The sequence below is a fragment of the Choristoneura fumiferana genome, chromosome 5, assembly GCF_025370935.1.
Source record: "Choristoneura fumiferana chromosome 5, NRCan_CFum_1, whole genome shotgun sequence".
Lineage (NCBI taxonomy): Eukaryota > Metazoa > Arthropoda > Insecta > Lepidoptera > Tortricidae > Choristoneura > Choristoneura fumiferana.
The window spans coordinates 18,648,542-18,676,524 of record NC_133476.1 but is presented as its reverse complement, the minus strand read 5'-3'; the positions used below and the strand labels follow the sequence as shown (position 1 = coordinate 18,676,524).

General features: G+C 36.8%; 4 protein-coding genes and 1 long non-coding RNA gene across 5 annotated transcripts; 3 read left to right on the top strand and 2 right to left on the bottom strand.

The window, feature by feature from the left end:
• Positions 1–522: 522 nt before the first annotated feature.
• Positions 523–8,983, top strand: LOC141428317 (CD63 antigen-like). Its single transcript, XM_074088252.1, has 5 exons — positions 523–1,022; positions 4,392–4,592; positions 5,066–5,227; positions 5,515–5,772; positions 7,074–8,983. Exons 1-5 carry the CDS (start codon positions 912–914, stop codon positions 7,251–7,253), a joined length of 912 nt encoding a protein of 303 aa, XP_073944353.1. The 5' UTR covers positions 523–911; the 3' UTR covers positions 7,254–8,983.
• On the bottom strand, positions 8,978–11,057 carry LOC141428316 (alpha-ketoglutarate-dependent dioxygenase alkB homolog 4). The gene is made up of 2 exons (XM_074088251.1): positions 10,022–11,057; positions 8,978–9,341 (listed from the first exon to the last, which is right to left on the bottom strand). The coding sequence occupies exons 1-2, from the start codon at positions 10,774–10,776 to the stop codon at positions 9,131–9,133; spliced, it is 966 nt and encodes a 321-aa protein (XP_073944352.1). The 5' UTR covers positions 10,777–11,057; the 3' UTR covers positions 8,978–9,130.
• Positions 11,058–11,610: 553 nt separating this feature from the next.
• On the top strand, positions 11,611–13,557 carry LOC141428315 (uncharacterized). The gene has a single exon (XM_074088249.1). The coding sequence runs from the start codon at positions 11,766–11,768 to the stop codon at positions 12,885–12,887; it is 1,122 nt and encodes a 373-aa protein (XP_073944350.1). The 5' UTR covers positions 11,611–11,765; the 3' UTR covers positions 12,888–13,557.
• A 4,021-nt stretch (positions 13,558–17,578) lies between these two features.
• LOC141428314 (uncharacterized) lies at positions 17,579–18,906 on the top strand. Its single transcript, XR_012451415.1, has 2 exons — positions 17,579–17,938; positions 18,051–18,906. It is a non-coding gene; the product is annotated as an uncharacterized lncRNA (long non-coding RNA).
• LOC141428313 (uncharacterized) lies at positions 18,642–26,071 on the bottom strand. The gene is made up of 11 exons (XM_074088248.1): positions 25,960–26,071; positions 25,710–25,856; positions 25,204–25,472; positions 24,979–25,089; positions 24,354–24,442; positions 23,291–23,391; positions 20,971–21,036; positions 20,455–20,572; positions 19,723–19,819; positions 19,582–19,629; positions 18,642–19,305 (listed from the first exon to the last, which is right to left on the bottom strand). Exons 2-11 carry the CDS (start codon positions 25,847–25,849, stop codon positions 19,196–19,198), a joined length of 1,149 nt encoding a protein of 382 aa, XP_073944349.1. The 5' UTR covers positions 25,850–25,856; positions 25,960–26,071; the 3' UTR covers positions 18,642–19,195.
• Positions 26,072–27,983: the final 1,912 nt, after the last annotated feature.

Below are 27,983 nucleotides of genomic sequence, written 5' to 3'. Positions count from 1 at the left end.
AGCTACAGGTACCCCTCTGTATCCAGCAACACTACGAGCTAAATGTTGTAACGCATTTTTACTATCTGTGTATATTACAGCCTTCCTAATACCTTTGTCTTGAATATACGATATTGCACTAGAAATTGCAATAAGCTCAACTGTCATAACACTAACATTCCCTACAACTTTAAAGATATTACAATTCTGATTATTTAGGGAGCCAATTGGATCATAGACCTAAAGAAATCCTGTTATATATTAGTAACAAAATAACATTTACATCGATAGTAACGATATACAGCTATATTTCCAAAAACATAAACACAATATAATATAAATAATACAATAAATCTACAAAACTTCTAATGTATTTAGTTAAAAGTATCAGAAAGTTTCAATGCCGTTAATATTTAATTAACTATCCATGCCATCGAGTTAGTAAATATTTAAATCAATAATAGGTAGATATACAATCAAGTAGGTCAGACCAGGGCATTTCAGGGTCATGTTGAAATGGCCACGACCTGGCCGGTACAGTGCACCGTCAACCGGCGGCTGTATAACCGTGTCCATAAACCATAGCCTACAAGAAAACAAAACAATCTGTTTCCAACTGGCTGGATATAAAGTAAAGAATACAATTTTTAAACATCGAACGTTACTTAATGCTCTTGAAAACTGTACACAAATATAGCGTGACTAAATATAACGCCGTGAACGTCAACTTTATGACTTTAGCGTTTTCTAATATGAATAGTTATTCTGTAGATGTGAACTAAGTGGCAATTACCTACCCATTGTCTCCGTTCGCAGTGCGCGAAGCCGCGGATAACGTTATCAGTACCGTCACGACATTATCAACTAGATATCCATTCCTAAAACCTGCAGTTAATGTTCAGGTTCGATAGTGGTTTAAAGTGATTACCAAAATGTCTAATGAAGTGCCGTACGCGGAAAAAATGAAGTTCACAAAGACTGAAACCGAGTACAATCTGAAATCTATAAGGTTTCTGCTGCTGACGATCACGACCATGTTTATCGTAAGTACCTAAACGGGTTTATTTTTCGTACATTTTGTTTGCTATGTAGTGGAAACAACAAACGTTTTGTTTCATTAGAACGTTAGGAGATTATAATCGTGCGATTTATTAATTATGGAGCTGAATGTAATATTATAGAAACTGAAACACGAGAGCATATTGCGCAGTAACCTTATGGTGCCGTTAAGGGTTCAAGTCAGGGCATGAAGCATTACTAAACAATATATTTGGTAGCGGTCCAAGTGGAAAGAGGGGGGGGGGGGTCATGGGGCAACACCCACCACAAAATCGTACCTACTTATAGGTAGTCTTCAAAGTGAATATATGTACATACTATACATTAATTTGTATCCAAGTATTCATGGTGGCGAAATAGTAGATTGTACAACAAGAGCATAAAACGAGCCATTTTACCCGAGACGTTCATATAGCCACCCGAGCCGGTACAGCGAGGGTGGATAGACATGTCGAAAGGAAAATGGGTTTAATGCTCGAATTTTACACTGCTTTTCATTTCGATTGCGAGGAGATGAAGTAACAACAGAGGAAACATTGTTCACATACTAGGTACCTTTTATTTTTCATGCATTGCTAATATACTTTAAATATTTCGTTTTTTAATTTATTTAAATGATTTTTAGCTTTATACGAAGTAAAAACTATGAAAAAATTCATTTACTTTACTTTATTAGTCATTATTTTATTCCTAAGGTTGGTAATGTGTAGTAATAACCTGGGATAACTTTACTGGTTGGTGTATATTCTAAGATTTCATTGTAATTAACCATATTGTACCGTTTGTACTCAAATAAACATTAAAACATTTTTTTATGTGGCTGTTTAGGCCTGATTGCCTTGGTCTTAGACGAAGATTTTACTTTATGCACTAGAGCATATAAACACGTACTTTACGACTATGAGTAGTGAAAAAAAAATTGTTGCTTGTAACTGTAACATAACTTAAGTGACTACAGAACTAAGGCCTACTAGTACCTAAAAGTAAGGCGATGTCTTACAAAATCAGTTTTTGCAATATTAGCTTTATTTTGATTCCTAATTATTAGTAAATTTTGGCTAAACGTCAGGTAGTCTAATTAGTTGAGCTATCCTTTTTTTCAGTGTAATTTCGTAAAAAAAATCTAAATGATATATGAATTGCATGTTGCGCTTTTCTCTAATAATAGGGCCGAAAAAACTAAACTAAAAACTTGATGCAAGATATTTAACGAGCAACTAACTTAAGGTATCCCATCATAGGCCTCTAGGTTGGCAACGCATCTGCAATACCCCTGGTGTTGCAGATGTTTATGGGCGGTGGTAATCTCTTACCATCAGGAGACCCACTTGCTCGTTTTTCATCCAGTCGAATAAAAAAAAATACGGGTATTATGGTATCTATTCTTATCAGATCGGTCATGAGATCTCAAGTGCCAGGGCCACCTCCAAATGATCCTAGCCTAGGTCAATTACAACGACCTTTAATTACACGACGTTAGCAGATATATCACATCTACACATGCTCGTTTCGTTACTAGCATGCTAATTAGCATATGCTTATAAGCATGCTTGTACCTGAAGTACCAGTATGCCACTAAATAAGCATGCTTAATGAGGGCTATCGCGTATGAATTCGCCGCTAGAGGCGCTAGTGTAGCGTGAGGTCTCCGAAATGTCAAATATCATAGTTTTTGGTTGAGCAAGGCGGGTTTATTTATAAATACAATAATTTTGTGAATATTTTGCAATACTTACCTGAAATTAATTATGGCAAATATGCGTTTCGGGGCAATCAATGTCTGTGTTTTAAGACAGTTTTGTCTTTCGGAAACCTTTGTCCTCCCTTTTTTCCGAACAAAACGGGGACTATGCAACACTGTGGCATGCTCGATATTTTTATGTACGGTTTTAAGGTGTATTAAATATGATTTTAATCTAAACTTTGTTTTCACGCCCGTAATAACAGACTTTCAAAGCCATACTTAAAAACCTCACGCAACAGTGCGCCATCTAGTGAGACAAAAAACGATAGCCCTCATAGTAGCACGTGTCCTAGTAGGTAGCATTTGCTCAATACTATATTAGCATGCTTTCGTGCTAGTAAGTAGCATGTGAATCAGTATTTTTAGAGTTAGTTTTATATAGTCTTAAGATGGTCTAAGTGAGTCGGTAGGTAAACAGCTAAGCGTGCTCCATCCGAAAGAAACTTGTTTGCTTGTATGTTAAAATATAAATAATCTAAAGGCCACTTAAGATCTGCAAGAAAAATCGTGCGAATAGCAATGCATTGCTGCGCTTGGTTGACCACTTGAAAGATCCTCTCTGACCTTGCAATGTAACACAACTTGCACCGTTTTTCTTGAGTCCAAAGTGAGCTTTAGGGCTTCCATACACGGACTCTTAAAGCAGTCGAGTCGTGTTGCGGTCGGAGTAGACTTCATTCAACCCGACTGCTCTATGCAGTCGTGGTGCGGTTGTGTGTATTCGACCGCAGCACAATTGCGGATCCCAACTCAAAGGAGGCAGTGGGAGGATTGCCACCCACTATATAGATGGTGATGGCTATAATCTGAGACAGTTTTCCATTCCAAACCTCCAAACAAATAATTTAAAAGCAAGTGGTGCTGGTTTCAAATATTTCCACAAATTGAGTTGTCTCATCTGGGAATGAAGCCGATAAAATACCCGCATGAAGAAAACAAAGGATTGATTAATGTTTTTGAGTATAATTCAATGTGTACATAGGTACCTACACATGGTAATAAATAAATAAATGTGCTCAGGAAAATAAGTTTCTTTTAGACTATTGAATTTGGGATTCCATCCCAGCCTATATACGTCCCACTGCTGGGCACAGGCCTTCTCTCTGAACAAGAGGGCTTGGGCCATAGTTCCCACGCGGGCCAGTGCGGATTGGGAACTTCACACGCACCATTGAATTGCTTCGCAGGTTAGTGCAGGTTTCCTCACGATGTTTTTCCTTCACAGAGGTGCCAGCCGGGGTTTGAACCCAGGACCCTCTGCTTGAGAGGCGATAGGTCAAACCACTAGGCCACCACGGCTTAAAAAAAAAATCAATAAAACAAAAAAATATATAAAATAATTATATAATAATGCATGAAAAAAAAGGTACATGGAGTGAAATATTGTTTTCACTGTTGCTATTTCATTTCCTCGAAATCTAAGTAAAAAACCGGGTGTAAAACTCGAGCTTTAAACGAACGTCTTGAGTAAAATGGCTTATTTATCTTTAATAATAAAGTAGGTAACTAATCGCCTTTAGGCAAATATATGATATCGCCCTCCATGTAGCAGGCTAAGGCAGGGGGTGCCCTGTATTTTCGTGAGTTAACAAACCATTGTGTTCCTCAGATAGTGGGCGGTCTCATGGTAGTCCTCGGCATCTCTGTGTACTCGGAATATCATGACTGGTCTTACTTCTACGCGAGCGCTCGCAGCGGGCGTTTCGTGACGCTCTCTGCACTCGCTGTATTCCTGGGAATGGTGCTGCTGGTTGTCACATCATTCGGCTTCTTTGGCAGTTTGAAGCAGAGCACGTGCTTGGTTAACTTGGTACGTATGTAGAAACCTGAAGATTGTAGCAGCAGGTATAGAGTGGAATGGGAACCTAAATTTTGGTCCTGCTCTACCTGTAGTTGCAAGAGCGCTAGGGTGCACTCTGACAGTCTAGCCATAAATGTAGCCCGGAGGCGTCAGAAGACAACTAGCTTTCCTAATTCCCGTTTCACTTAATTATCCTAAAGAGGTCACTAAATTACCTATGTAACTTTCTTTTTAATGGCTACGTAAAGATGAACTCCAATATTGCCTTGGCTTCAGCAATATTAATGACATTTCGATTAATCGCAACTTGGTTCTCACGTATACGTACGAGTAGGTATCTGCACTGAAAAGTCTAGAAATCAATACCGTTTTAAAATTCTACTTGTTTATGATTCCTGAAAGTCGAAATTACGTTTTACTTGTTTGATCTAGACGATTGTGATTGTGTTACTTATATCAATTTTTGACTTGTATCTTTTCAGTACGCTCTTTTCCTGAGTTTGATCCTCATAGTGATGCTGGTGGTTGTTGTACTGGCGTGCACTCTGGATGCTTCTGCTGTTATGAAGTACATGTACATTCCCGTCTACGACTATGCGTCCGACACCGAGATACAGTTCGAAATCGACACGCTTCAATCCTCCGTAAGTTTTATTTCAATGTTTACGTGTACGATGTTATTAATTTTGACAGTGTCTAAGATTAATTTGGAATAAAAGCTGTTACAAGCAAAACTCTACTTGTCATGTACCCATTCTCAAGGGGACCGTATGTGGGTGCCAATCAGAGTTTTAATTCAAAGTAATGAGTCTGACTTCTACAATATTCGTATATATTTATATTAAAATTGTATGTCGGCCTAAGTGTCAGATGTCGTATCGAATACAGCACTTAATTTTAGACCTTTGCCTTGACCCTAACTATTTTACAGCTAAGTTGCTGCGGCAGTGAATCCTTCCTCGACTACATCGGCACCGAATTCACCAGCAATCACTCAACAGTGATCGCCACCAACGAGATTGACGGTGACATCGTCACTATGGTGGTGCCAGCGACATGCTGCTCTTCCTCATTCGATGTCATTTGCACCCGGCTCAGGACTACTGGCTGCAAAGAGGCGCTCGTCAATATGGTCATCCAGAACTCGACTGTCATCGGGGTACTTGGTGTCTCCGTTATGTTTATCAAGGTGAATTTACGCTGAATATCTTCACAATCGGTAGTGTCTTGCTGCTCCTTCTCTATCAATATCATAAAGATTCTGCTGAGAATTAGCTGCAAAGAGGCGTTTGTCAGTAGGCATTCAAAGATCAATCGGCATGCCTGCCTGGTGTCTCTATTGTGTTTATCAAGGTGACAGACAATGATGTTGATATTATGACCACAGCGATACCCGCGTGTATATTGCCCGACTTCATTCGTACTATGGGTTTTACCGCTCGGTTATGTTTGTTTAGGTACTAATGTAAGGCCAACCCTGAGAATCGTTTGTTTTGAGATCACATTAATCTTTACGTATAGCTTCGACTTGTCATCATCTAGTCTATAGTGGATGAGTGTATCATTTATTTTTCTTGTGCACTAGTTATCAACCAGATTTTCGGATTTTAATTTCGCGCCTCCATGTTATGTATGTATTATTTTAACTCTTAAACTCACCCTTTGTCGGACCCTAACGTATTGCTCCTCTCCTCTCATCCACTCAAAGGTTGACTGGTAGAGATCCCTTAAAGGGATAAGTCCGCCTTTGTACAAGTATCTTAAAGTTTGTCAGTTGTATTTTGTTAATTTTCTTTTGTACAATAAAGAGTTTACATACATACATACATACATTATGTTACATTGAGGCATCTTTAAATTTTTACAGAGTAGATTAGTCTCTCAAAAACACTTTATTTCATACTATAACATCTAAATTCTAATGCATTCGTGACACAGGCAGCTCCAATTGTAGTAAGATACCTACCTACTTATTTGTTGAGAGATTACTCTGTTTGAAAATATTTGTAGAACATTGCCTTGGGGAATCCCGTGTGAGACAACACCGTTTTTAGTTCCTAATTGGAATAACAAATGGTTTAAGCCATCATTTATAATGTTTTATTTGTTTCTACAAACACTAACACAACATCTAAGTATATTAAGTATGTATCTAAACAGATTGTTGGAAGATTGCTTATAACTTTGTATTTTAGGTACCTACACTTGTTTTTGACGACCGGTAAGCCCAGTGATTAGAAAACCCAGTCAGGTTCATTTCATAGTCATGAAGCTTGAGATCCCGGGTTCGATCTCCGATCGGGATCGATATTTGTATGAAAAATACGAATGTTTGTTCTTGTTGTTCTTGTGTTGTTTGTTGTTGTTGTATATCTAATTAAGTATGTTTATCCGTTGCCTAGTACCAATAACACCAGTTTTGCTTACTTTGGGACTGGGCCAATTGGTGTCAAGTGATATTTATTTATTTAAATGTCCACCAATTTCCAGTTACTTGGCATAATCTTCGCGCTGCTGCTGGCGCGAAGTATCCGCAAGATGAAGAGCGAGCGCGCCATGATGGCCTGGAAGATACGCGAGCAGATGATCCTGGCCCGCGCCACCGCCGAAGAGTGCAAGCCTGACTTCCTCACTGTCACCTTCGAGAGACCTACCTCCAGCGTGGCTTAATGCCAAGTTTTTTTCCGTGGAATTGGGTACCCTACAGTCAGCACAGTGTACTGCGATAGAATACTAGCATTATATACTCAGCGGCACAAAATTTGGCCCACTCTACACAGAAAATTACCTATTTCTGCATACATTTGAGGGCCATATTTTTTGTCGCTCAGTATGTTATAGTCAATAAACAAAAGTGTAGGGATACACTACTGCAAACAAAATACTATCCCACTCTCACGCTTAAATACATAATTATATCGATCGACCCCTAAATCCATGCACATTGGTACTCGTATTGTAGTAGGTACCTATGTTCTCTTTAATACATAAAGGTCCAAATGCAACTATTTTTAATTTATAAAGGTTGATTAACTAATGCACTGAATCAATGTTTCATGTATATATTATAGATATTTAAATTATGAATATGCTTAAATCAGATAATTAGCTTCTACAGTGGCCTAAAATTTAAATTGCTTGACACCTTTGCCAATGCCCTTTCTGTGCTTTCACTGAGCCTAAAAACAGTATTTATAAGGTTGTGGAAGTGTGTTGGTATTAATTAGTATAATTTTAAAGTATATAATATAGATAGACATTATGATGAGCTTATGATGAGATTGAGAATGGGACTGCAGAAAGGAAGTATCAAAATGTCAGTCAAGGAAACTGAATCACATACCAGGGTGCAACCTTTGTGCTACTAAATGTTATATTGACATTCCATATATTTTCCAAAGAAGTCATTGCAAAATTTATTATAAAACCGGTCAAGAGCGTATCGGACATGCCCAAGACAGGGTTCCGTAGCCATTACGAAAAAATCAAGTAATATTTTTCTAAGGATTTTGTATTGTGTACGGAATCTTCCAAGTTTAGGTGTATTTTATACCTTAGGCTGCTATTTAGTCTCAAGCAATCTTAGCTGCTTTAGTTTTTCTTGTAAAATTGATATACTTCATACCATAATGATTTTTTTAAATTTTTCAATCCAACAGTTTAGATTTTAGAGGAGAGGAGAGGGGATGTTCGATTTTAAGGAAAATTTGTATTTTAAAGTTGAATATTTCGCAAACAGATCACTGAATCGAAAAATCGTCCTGGCAACCCCCCAATGGATTTGAAAAAACTATCCAACGATACCCCAGTACCCCACAGTTAGCCGAGAAAAAAAATCACCCCCACTTTACGTCTATGGGAGGTACCTTAGTTAGGGTATACCTAATTTTCCAATTTTTTTCCTACCATTTTTTCTGCGTAGTTATTACATATATCCCTGCAAAATTACAGTTTCTAGCATTGAGTGTCGGAGCAAAGCCGTGGACGGACGGACGGGCAGACAGACAGACGGACGGACATTGCGAAACTATAAGGGATCCGTTTTTGCAATTTTGGCTATGGAACCCTGAAAAGGTTCCACCCTGGTTGGTACTTGATTCAGTTTCCTCAACTGTACGCGAAATGAAACATCATGCTTCATCAACCCCATTCTAATCATGGTCTAATGATACTAGTGTATACAAATCCTAAAATAGATTTTGCATAATTCAATATGTTATTAATATTCAATCTATAAAATCATCTTGAGTGATACACAAACACTATTGGTCAAAATGCGAAGACTAATCATCACTTAATATTTTAAGTGTAAATAATATTAAGCAACACACATATTTTTTGTGACATTTATTCTATTTATCATATTTGGTTCATAAATAAACAAATTTAACACTAGAAAACTTTATTTTATCACCTCAAATATCCTATTGATAAGAATAAGTTGAACCAACATTCCTGAGATAAAATCCTGAGTCATAATAATTCAATTAAAAACAAGTTTTAGGGATGTCAATAAATTATATTAAATAAATGTACTGTAACATGAATTAACTTTTAATTTGATATTTTTTAGTGTGATCCCAAAAACTTTTAGCATTTCTTATTTGTTCTCCTATCTCCTTGTGGCAGCCATTTTGCATATAAGAAGGAGTGAACTCTCTGTATGCTATACATACCCGACGGGACACAATATCTTCTCGGAGGACACAGTGCTCCCAGTGGTATCTTGGTTCACCATAAAACACGAGCAGTGATCGCCTGCAATCATAAAATATCCACATTGTAATTCCCAAATACAAGACGCCAAAAAGTAATAATTTAACAAGTGTAATAAATTAAGTTAACATTTTTGACCAAAAACTTTAAATTTTTTATTTTTTGAGGTTGAGTTATCTTAAGGGCCAAAGACACTAGGCCTTTATTCTTGATTACTTGTTTTAGTTTTTTTTTTTATATGAGGTGCTTTATAGGAGGTAGGGGTGTGCATTTGCATTGCAGGTAGTCCTTTTTGGACAACTGGGTAGGGAGGACCCAGACAGTAATTGACTCTCACAGGCTAAAAAATTTAGCTGTATGTCCCCAACTCCCAAGAGCTTTTTAACCTTTTCCCCGCCACATCAAATACAAAAGACATCACCCATACGGCAGGCTTCTACATTGCAATTTCTGAAATTGAACCTTAACACAATTTAACAAAGGTTACTTTTGCATTGAAGTAATGGACGTATAATTATATAGGTTGTTAGCATCGAACCAGTGCGTAGTGTGTATAAATATGAGTCGTTGGCATGGAAAAGGTTAAAATGTATAATAATATTTGCACTAAGAGACCTGTTTCAATTATAGTTATTAGTTACCTATTACCTGACCCCAGTGAAGCCCAAAAGGAAGATTATTGTCAAATATTATTGAGAACATTACATCTATAAGATAGTTACCTTGGCATTGGTATCCTGACCACCACATCTGAATCATCCTGCGGTTTACTTGATTCAAAAGCACTTTTATGGAATTCTTCAAAATCAACATTGACACTGCCATCTGGTTTTAGGATTGGGCAATATTTCTCTGCGCAATGCAGGTTATATTTTTTTATATCACCCTGATACCGAGTCATAGTCAACACAGAATCAGACAGGCAATTTACAGTAATGATTCTCTCTCCCCATATCCAACAGTCATCTATGTGGGGATCAATAGAGGCCCCTTTGCTAGGGTCATACTCCAAAGAGCACTGCTCTATAACGTCATAACCTTTCAATAAATCAACAGTTTCAAACCTATCTTGCAGAAACTTTGAAAATTCTGGAAACCCGTCAAAGTTTCCTACATTCATTTTCATTTTCTTGAAATTGGTTTTCGGACCATAGTTCTGCTTTCGCCGGCCACTCTGTGATATGTCCCATGGTACTTCATCTATATTTCTCATCAGTGTTGCTTCTTCTTCCTCACTAATGAAATCCAACTGAATGTAAACACCGGGATACTCGATAGGTTCCCCATCATGGTTCGGGTGTTTCTTGTATTCATCAACATTCCACCCTGGCCATGCTTTATCACAAAAAGGGCAGTAAACAAAACTCTTAGATTTATCAAATTGAAGGTTTATTTTATATTTTTCTGCGTCGTACTGCGTCTCGCAAACAAGGCATGTTCGGCAGCCTTTGCATCCGCACGGTCGCGGTTTCGTCATAGTTACGTTGCAGATAGGTATGGATCTTACGAAGCAATTTCAAAGCATAAAATTACTTATCATTCACTTTAAAAAATCACGATGATCTGGTTTTAGAGCAATTATATTATATCCACATTATATCAGATATTATTACTAATACTTTTGCAATGACAACACAAGTTGCAGTTGCAGTGCAGATCACAGAGTACTTTTTACATACTGGGTGCAGGCAGATTGCGGTTACATCGTCTTCGGGTCTTCGTCCAATCTTCGTCTTTCGGTCTGTCACTGTCACTGTCAATTGTCACATTTTAATATTTTTAATGCCAAAATGATAAGGTGCGGCACATGCAGTCGCTCGTCGCTCGATTGCAGCGATAAATCTGGTCACGTGACCCCATTTTGAAGCCTTTGAAGGTGATTTTGAATTTCCCGCGACTCAAAAAAGTAGCGTCAAGTGGCCTTGACGATCATCATTCATGATCTTGGCCTTAGGATTGGAAGCTGATTTCTTAATCTCATTTAGTAGCAGTCGTGGCAGTGGTACAAATAAAAGAAATTGGAGTGAATGAAAAAAAAAACTGTGTTTTTGCCGAAATTGAAGATGGCTTTTTTCAGCGATAAAGCTCAACATTTTCAGCTTTATCGCTATAAATCATGCAGTCACGTGACCAGATTTGACACTGGACACGGACACGAGCGTCGAGCGATTTTATGTGGCCGCGCCCAGACACGCACGTAGTACGTCCATGCACGCACAAACACAATGCTTACGAAACGCCAAGGAGATAAAAAAAAAATAGAGATTTAATGCTGAACATGATGAGAAGACAGAAGATGAAACGAAAAAAAAGGGCGGGAACGTCAAATTATATAGGCGCTTTTTTTCAAACTATTTTGAAAATTTCAGTTTTTAGCCCTTTTTTGGCCTTTGTTTTGTACTGTTTCGTCCTTTCTCGTTGGTTTTGACTATCAAAAATTACATTCCATAAGTGAGTTTTACACTAATGGATGAAGACGCCGGGGGTGAGGGCTTCAGCTCCGCCCCCATTAAAAGTGCAACTAAAAGAAGATTAATCTCACCAGAATGTGTTGAAAGAAGCAAAATTAAAATGACTTTCATCAAAAACAAGCGCGGTCTCTTCAAAGACCACCATGCTCTCTACGAAGACCTATCCAAAAAAGAATACCCGGTACTCATAAATTCAAGCTCCTCACAGCCAGGTAACAAAGTGCCAATGGACTTGCTAAAGATCAACAAAGCATTAAAACATGTTCAAGGGGTTCAATATGTAAAAGCTGCCGGGAACTATTTTACCAAAGTGTACTTTGGCTGTGCAAGAGATGCCAATGCCTTTCTACAAAATAAAGACCTCATGGAGTCAAACAATTGGTCATCTAAAATACCCTACGATAGTATTGAAAGTCAAGGAATTATTCGAGCTCCTGTGGAATTGAGTGAGGAATCTCTTCTAGTAAATTTAAAAGCTTCATGCACAATACTCGGAGTCAAAAGATTTTTTAAAAAACAACAAGATGGATGTGACAAACCACTGCAAACTGTTCTGGTTACATTTTTGGCTTCTGCTCATCCAGATCATGTCACATATGAACATATTTGGATGCCTGTTTCGGAATATATAAGGCCAGTGCTACAATGCTTCAAGTGCTACAAATTTGGACATGCAAGTGGTGCCTGCAAAGCCACCCAAATATGCTCTACTTGTTCCGGGAATCATTTTTACAAGGAGTGCAGCACTCCAAACAACTTCAAGTGCTCCAACTGCAGCGGGCCACATTCTGCAGTCTCATACTCCTGCTCGGTGAAGGCGGCCAAGGTTTCTGAGGTAAAAAATAGGATAATGGGCAAGCAAACAACATATGCAGCTATACTAAAGAATCAACCTCTCGAAATAAACAAGAACTCCAAAACGTTGTCTAACCTGCCTGTGTCTGCGAAGACACCGCAAGGTAGGGCGTTGATATCCGATATTATAAATTCCGAAATTGTCATTAGTACTATCACAAAAACAATAATTGAATTATTAAAAAAAAAAGATACAAAGACCTCTGGACCTATATCTACACAATTAATCAAAGAAATGTTGGTATCAAATTTTACATTGTAAATTAAATTATGCCTATGGATTCTGTTGGTCAGTTCAATATCATTCATTGGAACTCTAGAAGCTTATTTCCGAAGTTAGATCAACTTAAGGATTTTCTAAGTAAACTTGACAAGTGTGTTGATATGATTTTATTCAATGAAACCTGGTTAACTCCAAGTAAAATCATTAAGCTGCCTGGATTTACTGTTATAAGAAGAGATTCCGACCACCCACATGGTGGGGTTGCTATTGCACTACGTTCCAAGTATAAATTTAAAATAATAGACACAATTTCTCAATATCATTTTCAAAATATTTTAATTACAGTTTACATTAACAATTTTTCTTTCGACATTTTATGTGTTTACATTCCTCCACCACCTAATGGTAAATTCACTATTAATTTATTGAAAGATTCCTGCTCTAAATTTGTGTCAAATAATTATTTAATTATTGGTGACTTCAATGCACATCACACTTCCTGGAGTTCGAGAGTCAATAATGGAAGAGGTAAAGCCCTCCATGCTTATGTGGAAAGTTCCGAGTTAGTTTGTTTAAATGATGACACAATCACAACCTTTGCTCCTTTTGGTCAACAAGGTAATGTATTAGATCTAGTATTCGCATCCCGTACTCTTAGTTCTAGTTGCACAGTATCTGTCCTCGATGATTTGCTCAGTAGTAATCATTTCCCTCTGCTTATAGAAGTCTTCAACGCTGCCTTCCTTCCTTCCTTCTGTCCGACCACACCTTCAATAGATCAAGGCGATGCACTACATAATACCTCTCTAGCTAGTGTAAATTTTAAAAAGATTGACTGGTCTAAATTCAATAAGTTGTGTGAAATTGAGTTTTCAAGTTTTGTCTTTGTTGATAATAACCCTCTTGAAAATTATAAGAAGTTTTTGAGTATTTTACATGACATATTAATGACATTTGACAAAAAGTGTTTCTCGCATAAAAAACGAAATTTTTCCAAATCAGTGCCTTGGTGGAATGCTGATTGTGAGCGTGTAGTTTTACAAGCCAAAGTTGCCTTAATATCGTACAAACATTATCCTACTATGGAAAACTATATTATTTTTAAAAGACTGGATGCTTTGAAGAAAAGAACACTATATGAAATAAAACGTTCAAGCTGGATGAATCTTTGTTCATCATTCAATCGAATGACTTCGAGTAAAATTATTTGGGATCACATTCGTAGATTTAAACACGCGAAACTTAACAATAGCTCTTCAACTAGTTTTTTTCAGAATCCCGCTAATGCATCTTTGTTTCTAGATTCAATAGCATGCTCTGATAATCAAATTTCCGAATCAAAGTTGCATTTTTTTTTTAACAGTCATGGAAAACCGGAGGCTCAATGGATGGTAGATCCATTTTCTATGGGTGAATTTGCAACTGCAATAGAAAATAAAAAGGAAACCTCTCCTGGCCCTGATTTTATCCCTTATAAAGTAATCAAAAATCTACCTCAGTTTGCCAAGGAAATTTTATGTAAAATATTTAATGATCTTTGGCTAAACAACAGTATACCTCAGATATGGAAAACTCAATATGTAGTTCCGATTTTAAAGCTTTTCAAGGACCCCAACTATATCAATTCTCACAGACCCATTTCCTTAACTTCTTGCTTTTCAAAAATTTTTGAAACCATGTTAAAAAATAGATTAGAGTGGTTTACTGAAAATAACAACTTAATACCTAGTACTCAATACGGATTTAGAAAAGGTAAAAGTACAATAGATAATTTAAGTTGTTTGATTGGCGATATTAAAAATAATTTCCATAATAACCAATTTACATTAGCGGTATTTTTGGACATTAAAGGGGCATTTGACAACATAGATCATTCCTACCTTATTGAAAGTCTGCATTCTTTAGGCTTTCCAGGTCATGTCCTGTTCTGGCTGTACAATTTTCTGAACAAGCGCTCTTTGTATTTAAAAATTAAATCTAGTTTATTTGGACCTAAAATTTCTAGTAAAGGTACTCCTCAAGGTTGCGTTTTATCTCCTCTTATATTCATACTTAGTTTAGTATGCTTCATAAAGAAAATTCCAAGTTCTGTTAAACATTTATTTTTTGCTGATGATCTTGTTCTGTATGTAAATTGTAATGTTGTTGAAAGTGGTGAATCGGTTATGAACAGTTGTTTGCGTAATATTTACGATTTACTAACAAATCACTTAAAACTTGAGGTTAATGTCTCCAAAAGTTCTGCAATCCTATTTTCACAAAATGGATTGCATTACCCTAGAGTTTTATACAATTCTGATATTATTCCTGCTCAACCTTTCGTAAAATATGTTGGTCTATCTCTAGATTTTGATCTTTCCTGGAAAACTCATATTGATGTTATTTGTAAAAGAGCTGAATTAGGATTGAATATATTAAAGTCGCTAACTGGAGTAAAATGGGGAGCTGATCCTAAGATTTTAAAAACGATTTACATTGCAACAATCCGAAGCCATTTCGATTATGGTTGCATGTTCTTTTCTGATGCGAATATTTCATTACTTAGGAAATTAGATATTATACAAAATAGAGCATTACGAATAATTACTGGTGCTATGATGTCGTCTCCAATTAATTCCTTGGAAGTTGAGGCTGGTATTGTTCCACTATTCATTCGAAGAAGTTATATAACTGACAACTATTGCCTTAAGCTTATTAGCCGTGATAATCAAGTAACTTCCAGATATTTGAAGCATGCAAATATTCCAAATTATAACTTAATTCCGCTGCCTAACTCTTCATCCATAAGCAGTGCATTAACGTATTTGAATTTCGAATTTCAGGATGTGGTGTTTTGGTCTACACTATTGCCTTGTTTTGAATATAATTTTCACGACATGTTGAGAGATGTTGCTGTTGATCTAATTAAGTTTAAATCTAAATATGATTTTTTAGAGTTCCTTGAAGATAAGACTGATTTTGTTAAAGTGTATACAGATGGTTCTAAAACTAAAGATAGAACTAGCTTTGCATTTTTTGATTCTTCAATGAACTTAGGGACAGTTTATAAATGTAGCAATTATTTCTCTGTTTTTTCGGCTGAAGTATTAGGTATTATATATGCTTTAGAGCACATCCGACTCAATTACTCTGCAGGGAACAAAATTCTAATTTTATCTGATTCAATGAGCGCCTTGCAGGCTCTTAAAAATAAAAGTATTAATGCATCTGTAAACTATTTAATTTATAAGTTACGATGTAGTTTGAGTCTTTTGTGTTTTAGAAATATATTTATTGAATTTTGCTGGGTGCCAGGTCACTCCGGTATTGTTGGCAACGAACTTGTCGATAAATTAGCCAAATCTACTAAAGATATAAGTATTTCTGATTTTAAAGTTCCTTACTCGGATTTAGTATATTCAATTAAACAAAATATGCTAAAACGTTGGTCTAATTCCTTGTCTAAGTCCAGAGATACGAAAGGTAAATGGCTAGCTGAAATAGTCCCGATTCCTAGTACTAAGTCTTGGTTTGAAAAATTTACAAAATTCCCGGGAAGACCCTTTATATCGACCATTTGCAGACTACGTATAGGTCACGGCCATTTTCCTGCGCATCTTTTTAGATTAAAGTTAAGCGAATCAGCAGCATGTTCATATTGTAACTTTGTCACGTGTGATCTAGATCATATTTTCTTGCAATGCCCTGAGTTTAATGTACAACGATTATTATTTATTGCATTGTGTAAAGACACAGGCTTAAAAACTATCCCCAATTCTATTCAAGGATTATTGAAACTTCCTCAATTATATTCAATAATTTTCAATTTTGTACTACACACTATAGGCCGGTTATGAATGTAAATGTATTTTAAGTACCTACTTCTTGTTAGTTTTTCATACTTATTAATTTCCTTATTGTAAATCTTTGCTATTATTTTTCATTGTACATACTTAACATAATTTTTTATTGTATTCATTGTACTTAAGTACTCAATAGTTCATAATTATTGTAAAATTAGTTTAAGCTGATGGCCGTGTTGCCAATGCTTCAATAAATAAAAAAAAAAAAAAAATGATGAGAAGACAGGTTAATTCACCTCTACTTATGCTTTTTACCTCTTTTTAGTATAGTCATGTGTTGCGTGTTCATAAAAAATATTCATTTCAAGTTACTGGTTTATTGTTCAAACACTAATGAAGCTATACAATAATTTTGTACTTTTCGGCGTCGAGACCGTTGGTCCGTGGGGCCCTGACTCTCTGAGTCTCTTCAAAGACCTATAAAAGAGACTCAGAGATACCATGGGAGACCGAAAAGCTGGCAGTTTCCTTGCTCAACGTATCAGTCTTACCATCCAGCGAGGAAATGCTGCCAGCACCTTTGGTACCATGGCGCAGGGGCCATTTTTGGATTTATCTTAGTTTTAGTTTATTTATTGCAATCTATCTTTTATATTTTTCTTTTGAGGTTGCAATTGAAGTTCAAACTTCGTATTATGCCGCCCGCTCTGTAATAAACTTTGATACTTCAAACTTTGCGCGTCACTTTCTGGCACACAACTGTGTTAGAACTTTGAGTTTCTCCAAATTATAAGCAAATTGTATTACTAGCAAAATCGCTTTTTTTAGAAAGAGATGACAGTTCAAGGTCACTGACTTCAAACTATTGCAGAATATTGCACTCTCCTAGTGTCTACAGCTACACAACCTTCTTGACTTGACTGTCAACTGTCAGTACTGTCACTCACACCAATCAAACTACATAGCCGTGCCGTGCCGTGCAAGATTCAATTCAAAGAAACCTTCATAAACCTTGATGTATTATTGTTATGCATTTGCACAGAATAGTAATATCGTGCGACTGTGGAGTAAATCTGTTTTAAAATATTATTAATCTTCTGAAGTGACCGACTATGCCTGACTCTATAGATTCTCAAACTAAAGGGATTATTTGCAAAGTTTACTCTTACTTCGCAAAAGCTACTAAAGATGTAAATAGCGTGGAATACTCTCCCGGTATTAATATAAGTAAACATGTGGCGAAGATGACCGGTTTAACGGAAGAACAAGTAACGCAAATAATCAGTGAGCAAGACCAGACTCCATCTGGTAGGTAGTAAGTACACAGGAGTCTCAAAATAAACATCGAACAAAACAAAGAAGGACACGCTTAATATCTTTATCAGGTGGTCTATACTAAAATATTCCTTTTATTTTCCAGATGAATCTTGATTGAAATTAAAATTTTGCCAAGTGTGAAAAACAGGCCACTTCTTCGAAATAGGATATTTCAAAGGGCCAAGTGAAAAAGGATTCAAACAAAACCCATTATTGATTCTGTCAGTGCACATATATTTCTAATTAATTAAGCATTCTAAAGACATATATAGTGGATCCTAAGTTCACTTCAATTCTGTTTCTACTAAGAATAAATAATAAGTCAGGGATTGTCATTGCATTACAAAAATGTGTCCTAGTAGGCAGGGATTTAAATCCGTGTTCTGCATGTCATTCATCGTGCATCTGACATTGCATCACGCGTGCAACAATTGCTGCTTTGTTTCTGAATTTTAACCAGTCAACAAGCATGTTTATTTGCAACCTGAAAAATGATTTGTATTTGAATCCTAAGTCGTTTTGGTTTAAAGTATGACCACTGATGACTGATGATGTTTGGAATTTTATCTGAGTTATGCTTCCTGACTTATTATTTTTTTTGTAGTATTTCTATATTTAAATAGTAAGTGTTCAAGTAGGTATTTAGTGGAAATTAATTATCTACAAAGTCACTTACAAAATATGTAATGTAATATTTCAATAAGATTGAAACTGTCATGAATGTTACAACCAAAACTTCAGTGTAACCCAGTTTCTGTAAATTCCCATTAGTGGTCAAATAGGTCAGCACTTATAGAAAAAAAAAAACTTACAGTAAATACAAATAACAATTTCATATGACATGAGGACACTATTTTAACCCCTTACGCAAAAAGAGGGGTGTTTTGTTGTAGCTCTCGAATGGATGGACAGATTTTGATGCAATTTCCTATTACATTAAAGTGTTTCTTTGTAGTGGTTCTGAGCTATGTTTCATTCAAATCAGTTGAACAATGTTAAGCATTTCTCAACTTAACTTGAGACAATAATTTGAAACAAATATCTTATTTTCTTTTTTGTCCATTTTCTACTCTTGTAGTTTACTGTAAGGTGCTGTTATACCTTATACCCATCCCAAATTCACATTTTGATTAGTTCCTTATTCTATATAATGATAGTTAAAACTAAATTATCTGAATGATAAATTGTCTCTATATTCAATTTATATAATTTAAAAGAAGAAACTTATTCAGATACATTGTCTTTTCATTAAGAGTCTTCCCAGGTGCCGGTCCCGTTGGCCCAGTCATTGCCATCAGCGTCATTGTCGCCCGCCGCGTCATTTTTGCCATCGCCATTATTGGCATCCTCCGCGTTTTCTAGAAAAGTGTGTTAGTAAATATTTAACACTCAGTATTCATCTGTATGAACTCTGAAAACCATGCAAGTTTTTGTCACGGGTAGCACATAATAATATTCTAGTATGGTATACGCCACAGACATCTTTTACTTTCCAACAATAAAAGTAACCTATTTTTTTATCTTGGAAGCTACAAACAAATAATATTATTATTATTTGTTTGTAGCATGGAAGTGGGAAAAGTACCAAAAAGGCAAGTAGAAAAATTATAAATCACTTAAATAAATTTAATTACCTGTTTCATCCTCTCCATTGTCATCAGTATTCTTATTCTCCCCAGTCTCTGTAATAAAAATGGTAAATTTTATTCATGTTATGTCACTAAAATTATGCATGAGATTTACAGATGGACTAGGATACAATTTTGATAGCTTACCGCCATTCATGACGCGTATAATATGCTGCTTCTCCTTGGAAAGATGTCTCTTTCCGTTAAGATGCATGGTCATCTGCTCTGTGCAGGTCACAGAAGTCTAGGACAACGAAACAGGCAAATTTAGTAGGTAGTACAGTCGAGTTCATAAACTTGTGAGCGAAGATTTGATCAAAAATATCTGAACACTACTCTACGCCGTTAACAATAGAGTAGTGTTCAGATATTTTTGATCAAATTTTTGCTCACAAGTTTATGAACTCGACCGTACATATAAATCGAAATTGAATGGCAAACGGGATTGTCAACTCTATATGTTAGTAAGTACATAAACATAATAATCCCACTAATATTATAAATGCAAAAATTATAAAAATCAATTTGTTTGTTTATTACGTCTTCACATTTAAACTGCTGAGCTGACGCAATTTAGATGAAATTCGGTATAAAGATAGTTTCGAGTCCCAGGGAGGGACATAGATATAGGATAGTTTTTTATACCGGAAAATCGCATAGTTTTCGCGGGATAGCCGCAACAGCTCGTTGTTAATAATTTCATTGCGTGTCTAAGTTCCGGGAGTGGTATACCTAGTGCTATCTATGAAGACGCGTGATTTTGTCAAAATTAGACATTAATGACATTGTAATAAGAGCCACGGCACGCGTCATCGTGAATGGCTCTACCTATAGTAGGCAATGTATTAACTTTTTGTCGTGTTGTAATTTTCATTCTACCTTGCAAATGTCGCAATACAGTTCCTTTTGGATCGTGTTTGTTTCCTTCGCAACCTCTGCGGGCGTCGGCTTCGGAACGATACTAATATGTTTCTTCTCTCTACGGATGAGTTGATCACTGAAATGAAATGTTACATTAAGGCTACTGGTGGTGATAACTTTGCTAGCGATTATTTTTTTGGATCCATTTTATATGGCAGCGACATTGCACTACACTACGGGAGTCGTTAGAGTTGCGGCACAATGGGCCACTACGCCACTAGTGGGAGCTACTTTGGTCGGTAGTCGCCATCAAGGTTTCTGGTACATACTGCATCGAACCTGGGTTAGGGCAAGAGGAGCAGTTGCTCTAGGCACCAGATGGCTTGCCATTTTCCAGTTTCAAGTGCAACGTAAAATTTTGGTGGCGCCTTTTGAGGGGCGCGGAAGCGGTGCAGAATATCTCGCTCTCATTTAAAGTTGACTTAGTGCCAAGTTCCGTAAATTATGATATAAAAAATAATAATGTTAACATACACCCGACTTTCCATTCCTTTCTGGAGAAGGTATGGATTCTTCGGCTTCTTGCGGCCCTCGAGGATTCTGAAAGATGTGTAAATGTTAAAGTAGTTTTAATTAAAAACCATTTTATATTGCTACAAAGTATGTTTGGCAGCTAAGCCGAGAAGTCAGTTAAAAAGGTTTTTAGTTCATTGACAAGGACTTCCGCAAAGTTATGCCTGCATCGATAAATTTAGGTATTTTATTTAAGCATTTTTGTCACTTTCATTGGAATATGTATCTAGAAAGTTATCTTTTATCTACGCTTAAATATGATCACGACCTTTATTGATTGATTCACGTGGCAAAAGTGTGTTAAGTATCCTGAGAAACTAAGAAAGTTTGGAAGTGCAATTTTTGAGATGGTGCACTTTCCGAGGAGAGAACGTAATCCTTCTAAAGAAGTGCACATTTCGGGCAAGTGGAATTACGGACCAATATTACGTATAATATTCAAAATTCGGGACTCAGAGGGTAGGTTATTTTTTCAACTTGATAATCTAAAACATTTTAAACCATGTTTTTATCATTTTAATATCACGTGGTTCCGTGAACTTTTAGCAAAACATTTGGTAAAATTACTAACAAAAACCTAAAACTCAAAATGTTAAAAACATTGGTGAATGATCACATAAAATAAGAATATTGTTCTTTCCTGTATAATGACTCGCGGTAACGTGTCAATCCAAGTTCAAATAGTACATTGTGTCTTTAAGGGCGGTAAATAAGGAATTACGAACGAGAGTCTATTAGAAGCCCGAAGTCGAAGACTGAGGGCTTTAATGAGTCGATGTACGTAATTCTAGTACCGCCCGTGCGACATACAATGTTTTTCAAGTTTAAAACTTAATTCGGTGATGCAATTGCTTGCTGCTTCTTTTTATTCTGACTAAAACTAAGTTGTAAACTGTTAGTGTAAGTAGTTCAATAAAAAATACTCGATCAACCATACAAGACGGTCGCATCATCAAATCGTATTGAATGGTATGAATCCAGTCTTTAATAGAGAACTTTTTGCTCTTTAGGATGAGATGTAATGCAAAATAATATGCTCCCATGATTAAAAGAAAATCCTAATAACTTGGCAGTCTAGTCTACCTAATGCGTCATGCACGGTCTACACCTTATGCCCATGTGTGCAAGTCCAATGGTAGGGATAAAGAGTCAAAGATTTCAGCGCGCGCCATCGCCATGGCAGAATCAAATGGCCGTAATGTAATGAATAATCCTCTCCCATCGTGTTTCTTCGGATACGTTCGTATTTAGGTAGGTGGCCATCAAGACAGCGTGGGGAAGGTCGCATTGAGAGATTAATCGATGTAGAGTGGTTAACGCCTAGATTTTTATGGGTATGACTTTATTGATCACCTAATAAATGCGTTTTCGGCATCTAATAAATAATATTTGTTCCTAAAATAGTAGATCTGTCACCTAAATTGAATCACTCTGAAAATTACTCTGAAATAATAAAATCGAAGTTCGTATCGCACCATCTCACTCACTTTCGTATTCTCTACGCCCTCTGGGTTACCAATGTTCTAGATGGCAAACGAGCAAGTGGGTCTCCTGATGGTAAGAGATTACCACCGCCCATAGACACCTGCAACACCAGGGGGATTGCAGATGCGTTGCCAACCTAGAGGCCTAAGATGGGATACCTCAAGTGCCAGTAATTTCACCGGCTGTCTTACCTCCACGCCGAAACACAACAGTGCAAGCGCTGCTATTTCACGGCAGGATTAGCGAGCAAGATGGTGGTAGCAATCCGGGCGGACCTTGCACAAGGTAATACCACCTGCCTGCATGTTGTTTTATAATTATAAACTGCGATGTTTCATGCAACAATAACTATTTACTGCTCGATTTTTTTATTTTGTTGCTATTTTACTATTTTTTATTATTATTTCAGTGATGGGATTGATAGTCGTCTCGCCATGGCCTCTAAACATCACCCAAGTAAATAAGTTCGACTGAGTAGTCCTTCGATAGAGTTGTCGCAGTAATATATTAGGCAGACGTGCATACCTACTAAAAAGTATTGCATATCTCAGCCCTAGTATATGGTCCCGTGGTCTTAACTGATTAAGTAGCCATCACCTCTAGTAAATAATAAAATACCCGGTACCTACGATAAATATAAATATTTACATCTCATCCTCCAGCTCTTAAATACACTAACAACGGCAATTAACTTAATCAATTGACTGTAGTTCGTCATTATACATGAGGAACACAGTGGGTACGAAGAAACAAACAAACATCACACCACACTCATGGAAAACTGTTGATATCTTACGCTCGATGCGGTCTTCCGGCATAGTGAGATTCGGCGTGCGTTTTTGATGTAATGTGAACGTCGCATAGTTCACAGTACAAGTCACGCGACTTTAAAGGGATCTAGAAAAATAATAGATGTAAATAGATTAGTGGCTCATGTCTTACCATGAAGTCAATACCTCAGAATTTTGCTCTTTTATTTCCAAAGAAATATTAAATTGGCATGTTTAATGAACTATAAATAATTACTTTGCTCACCTGCGACCTTACGATAGCTGGGTGTATGTCCTTTGGTGCGTGTTCTTACAGTGTGGAGGTGGAGGAGCTGCATGAACACACATTTGTTGCATAAACGTAGCTATCGTAAAACCACGGGTGAGCAAAGTAATTGTTTAAAGTTCATTGACATGGACCTTCTCCAAGTAACGCCGGATTCAATTAACATGTTAGTCCATAATGTGACATGGTAACCTAAGATTCCACCATATGATTCTCCCTCCACCTATGTTCTTAATTTTGCTAAGCAGCCCCAACTTGTTGTATGACCCCCAGCCTAACCTATTATTTATAATAACATTTAAATTACACATACATAACTAAAAGAGGTGCAGAATTTTATGGTGGGATCCTGCTCTATGATTGTTACAGTCACATTTCATAGCATTGTTGTACCCCTTTTATTCTCCATGTTTGTAAATTGAACTGCACCTGTAAGAGAAGGCTAAGAAATTTGCCAATTATTGATGAATTCTTTTCAATACATGGTATGTAAACTAACCAAATTGCTTGAACTATAATATTGTATCACCAATAATAAGTAACGAAATCGTAATTAACTAACATGAAACCATAATCTATCTAATTAATACCTTTAAAAGAGTGAACTTTGTATAATTATTTTAGGGATTTCAGAAACAGCTCTAACAATTTTGATGTTGCTGTATTGGGTTTTATTGGGGGGTGCGCAATTAATTGATTTAGCTTGTCTTATCTATGGAAAAATGATGTGTTTTTGAGTTAGCTTGGTCGCTCAGATACTTATACAGTAATCAAAGGAAGAGTCAAAATGATAGATCAGTTACCTCCTTGCTAACTGTACCATGCTGACTATTTTGCGAAATCCATTTCTTCTGGTTCTTAGAATGGTTCCGGGAAGAGTAATGCATGCGAGCTGAAAGAAATAAAATTGTACAATGAACAACTACACCATCTCCAAAACGTAAATGTTAGTTTTAGTTGAGACAGTACGCCTCAATGAGCCAGCTTCAGATAATATTAAATATTATTATTCCCTTCGCTACCAATCACCTGGCAACAAAGGGGTACTTTCTTAATTTTAATTAATCTGCATAACTTTTGAACTTATTACAGCCATGTACTGACCAAGCAAACAAGTCATGTTGTGATAGGTAGTTTTTATGGAATTAACTATAATTAATGCATTGAAATACAATTAAAACGCTTGAATAGCTACCCCATAAAGAAATTTCTTTCACTCCTGATAAATATTGTGAAAAGAAAGAACATTCTTGTTATGAAAAGTAAGTACCAATGCCGAATGTAGTTCAATCAATATTATTGCAACATTTCTATTGTAGTAATAATAATAATAATAGTAGGAGAGGGAATGTGGTGATGTTTGATCAAAGCGGTCAAAATGCTTGAACATCTGCCAATCTACTGAACTCATAAAAACAGTGGACTTACACATGATAAATGAATCAAACTCCATGCTGCAAACACCACAGAACTGTGGCTCTATCAATCGTAACATTTGCTTAGGCAGATTTTTTATGCTCTCCTTTGAAACACCGCAGCCTGTAAACAATAGTCTTTTAAAAATAATATACAGTAAAAAGAATTAAGTAGAAGCCCGGGTTAGTGTAATGTAGTAATGATAAACTATCAATGAATGTACACAAGATAACTCACGCAAAAGGTATCTGAATGCCCGAGTATCCGGTGAGGTGTTTGGTGGCATGGGGGGCCCTCTTGGGCCAAAGCCTTCTCCCCACATGGGACCAGGGGGACCTGGAGGTCCAGGCGGCCCAAGTGGCAGAAGTGGACGAGGCGGACCGCGTGGACCTAATGGAGGCAGTCCAAATGGGCCTGGACCGTGAGGTCCCATCCGTGGCCCAAATCCTCCTCCAGGCCCATAGCCGCCGCGGTAGCTTCCATAGGCATTGTTATAACGATCATTACTGGAAGATAAAGTTTAAACTCAATTAATAATGTTCTTGCACTATAAATAATGAATTCTGTAAATTGTAGTTGCATTATGTAGTATGTTTTCATTGAAGTTATTTTAATGTAATTGATACTAAAACACATTTTGTTTAATCGATTCCAAATTGTAATTATAATATAAGCCTATATTACACGAAAACATTTATAAAGCCAATCGGAAAGAAAATAATCTCTCCTTGAGGTTTACTTACTTCGGCATTCTGAAGCCACGACCAGGCATTCGGGGGCCTCCGGGACCAAAAGGGCCAGGACCCTGCTTGTTCATCGGCCATGAGTTGTTCCCAAAATCGAAATCTTCATCAAAATCGTCCATATCAAAACCCTGATTCATTTCCGGTCTAAAAAGTTATTAAAATATGATTGTAGTATACTGTTAACATAACTTACTGATATCGTAATGTTTAGCCTGTAGTTTTGTAGGCTTATTTATCATTTACTAACCTGGTTCAAGGTACCCGATATGATTTAATCAATGTACGTTTGCGTACGACACAGAATAAAATGAAGCGTCGGCTCTCCTCTCGGCTTCTTAGTGCGTTTTTTTTTTATTTTTTTTTTCTGGGAAAGAGTTGAAACAAAGACTAAGGAACTGTAGTCCACACTATCTTTTTTAAATAGACGAAGCCATGTCTTTTGCGTTTTTGTGAACAGTTCTATTGACTGATCATCGTTCTTGCTCACTCTCCCAACCCGATTGAATTTTTTTTTTTTTTTTTTTTTTTTTTAATTTTGGCTAATCGTTTGTTAACTCACTCTATTAGCCTGAGGATAGAATGATTGCCAAGGTTTGTTAACGTTACCAAATTCGCATTATAAATAACGTTACGTAACGGTAAAATCGTAAAAACATCTCAGAACGGGCTGGTATCAAATTATAACATAACATTATGGTAACAAACATTACCCAAATAACGTTACATAAAAACAAACCACATAAATTATTATTTTTGTTGAGTAGAACTAATAGCGTAAATCTGTTTGACAGCGGTAACGTTACCAACTGGCTAACCCCTGTTATTACAGGCTTCGAATTACAGGTATGTGAATCATATGCTATATAAACTTAGTTCTTTTGTCTTATGAATCGATTAAAAAAAAGTCAAAATGCGAGAGTTCGGACCGGATGAGAGACCGGACTTCGCGGGCTATATATACCTAGTGCCATCCACGAAGACGCGTGAGTTTGGCAAAATAAGTCATTAATGACTTGTAACGCGTCATCGTGAATGACTCTACCTATATCGGCTATTACTTATTATACGAAAAACGATTGTTCGTATCGTCACGTATCGTAACGTACCGTCCCTCTCACTCTCGTACTATCTATCTATACTATTTATATCTATATATAAATAGTACTTACTACTACTTGTTACTTCTATATATCTATATATGTATGTATTATGTATAGGTATCTATATTAATATTATAAATAGGAAAGCTTTGGATTTTTGGATGTTTGTTACGAATTAACTCAAAAACTACTGCACGAAACTCGAAACACGAAGTTCGTTTCGTGCGGTCCCTCTCGCTCTCGTATTAAATAGTATAAAGTGTCAGAGGGACCGCACGACACGAACTTCGAGTTTCGTAGTAGCCCTGCTGGACCGATTTTAAAAATTCTTTCACTATTAGAATACTAAATTATTCCAAAGTGCCATAGGCTATTTTTTTCTGGCTCGATTGATTGGGATTGGAGTAATACGATTTTTAGGGTTCCGGAGCCAAAATGGCAAAAACGGAACCCTTATAGTTTCGCCATATCTGTCTGTCCGTCCGCGGCTTTGCTCAGGGACTATCAATGCTAGAAAGCTGTAATTTTGCTCGAATATATATATAAACTATGCCGACAAAATAGTACAATAAAAATTCAAAACTATTTTTTTTAGTCTACCTCCCATAGACGTAAAGTGGGGGTGATTTTTTTTTCTCATCCAAACTTGTAGTGTGGGGTATGGTTGAATAGGTCATGCATAGGAAAAATTCGTGTCTAGATTCCTGTCCAGCGGTGGTGTAGGGGTTATAGCACGCAGCACGGATTGCTGAGGACCTGGGCTCGATTCCCAGCGCTGGTCTCTTTTTCTGGTTTTTCTGTGCATCCATGTCTCAGTTTGTATTTTCGATATGGTTTCACGGAATACCCGTAAAAGTAACAAATCTGGAGTTGAAATAGAAAATACAAAAATACTCCAAAAAACCAATCATAATTATGAGATTTGATATTTCGGAGACCACGCTACAGCTCCGCTACACTCTAGCGGCGAATTCATACGCGATAGCCCTCATTCGTCCCGCCACCTTCTTTTAGGCCTGCCTCTGCTCCGGTGCCCGTCGCTTGGAACCAATCAGTGGTGATTTTGGCCCAACGATCCAGATGCATCCGGCAGACATGACCTGCCCAGTCCCACTTGAGTTTGGCGGTATTTGGCCCGCAATCAACAATTCGGGTTTTTGAGCGCCTACAG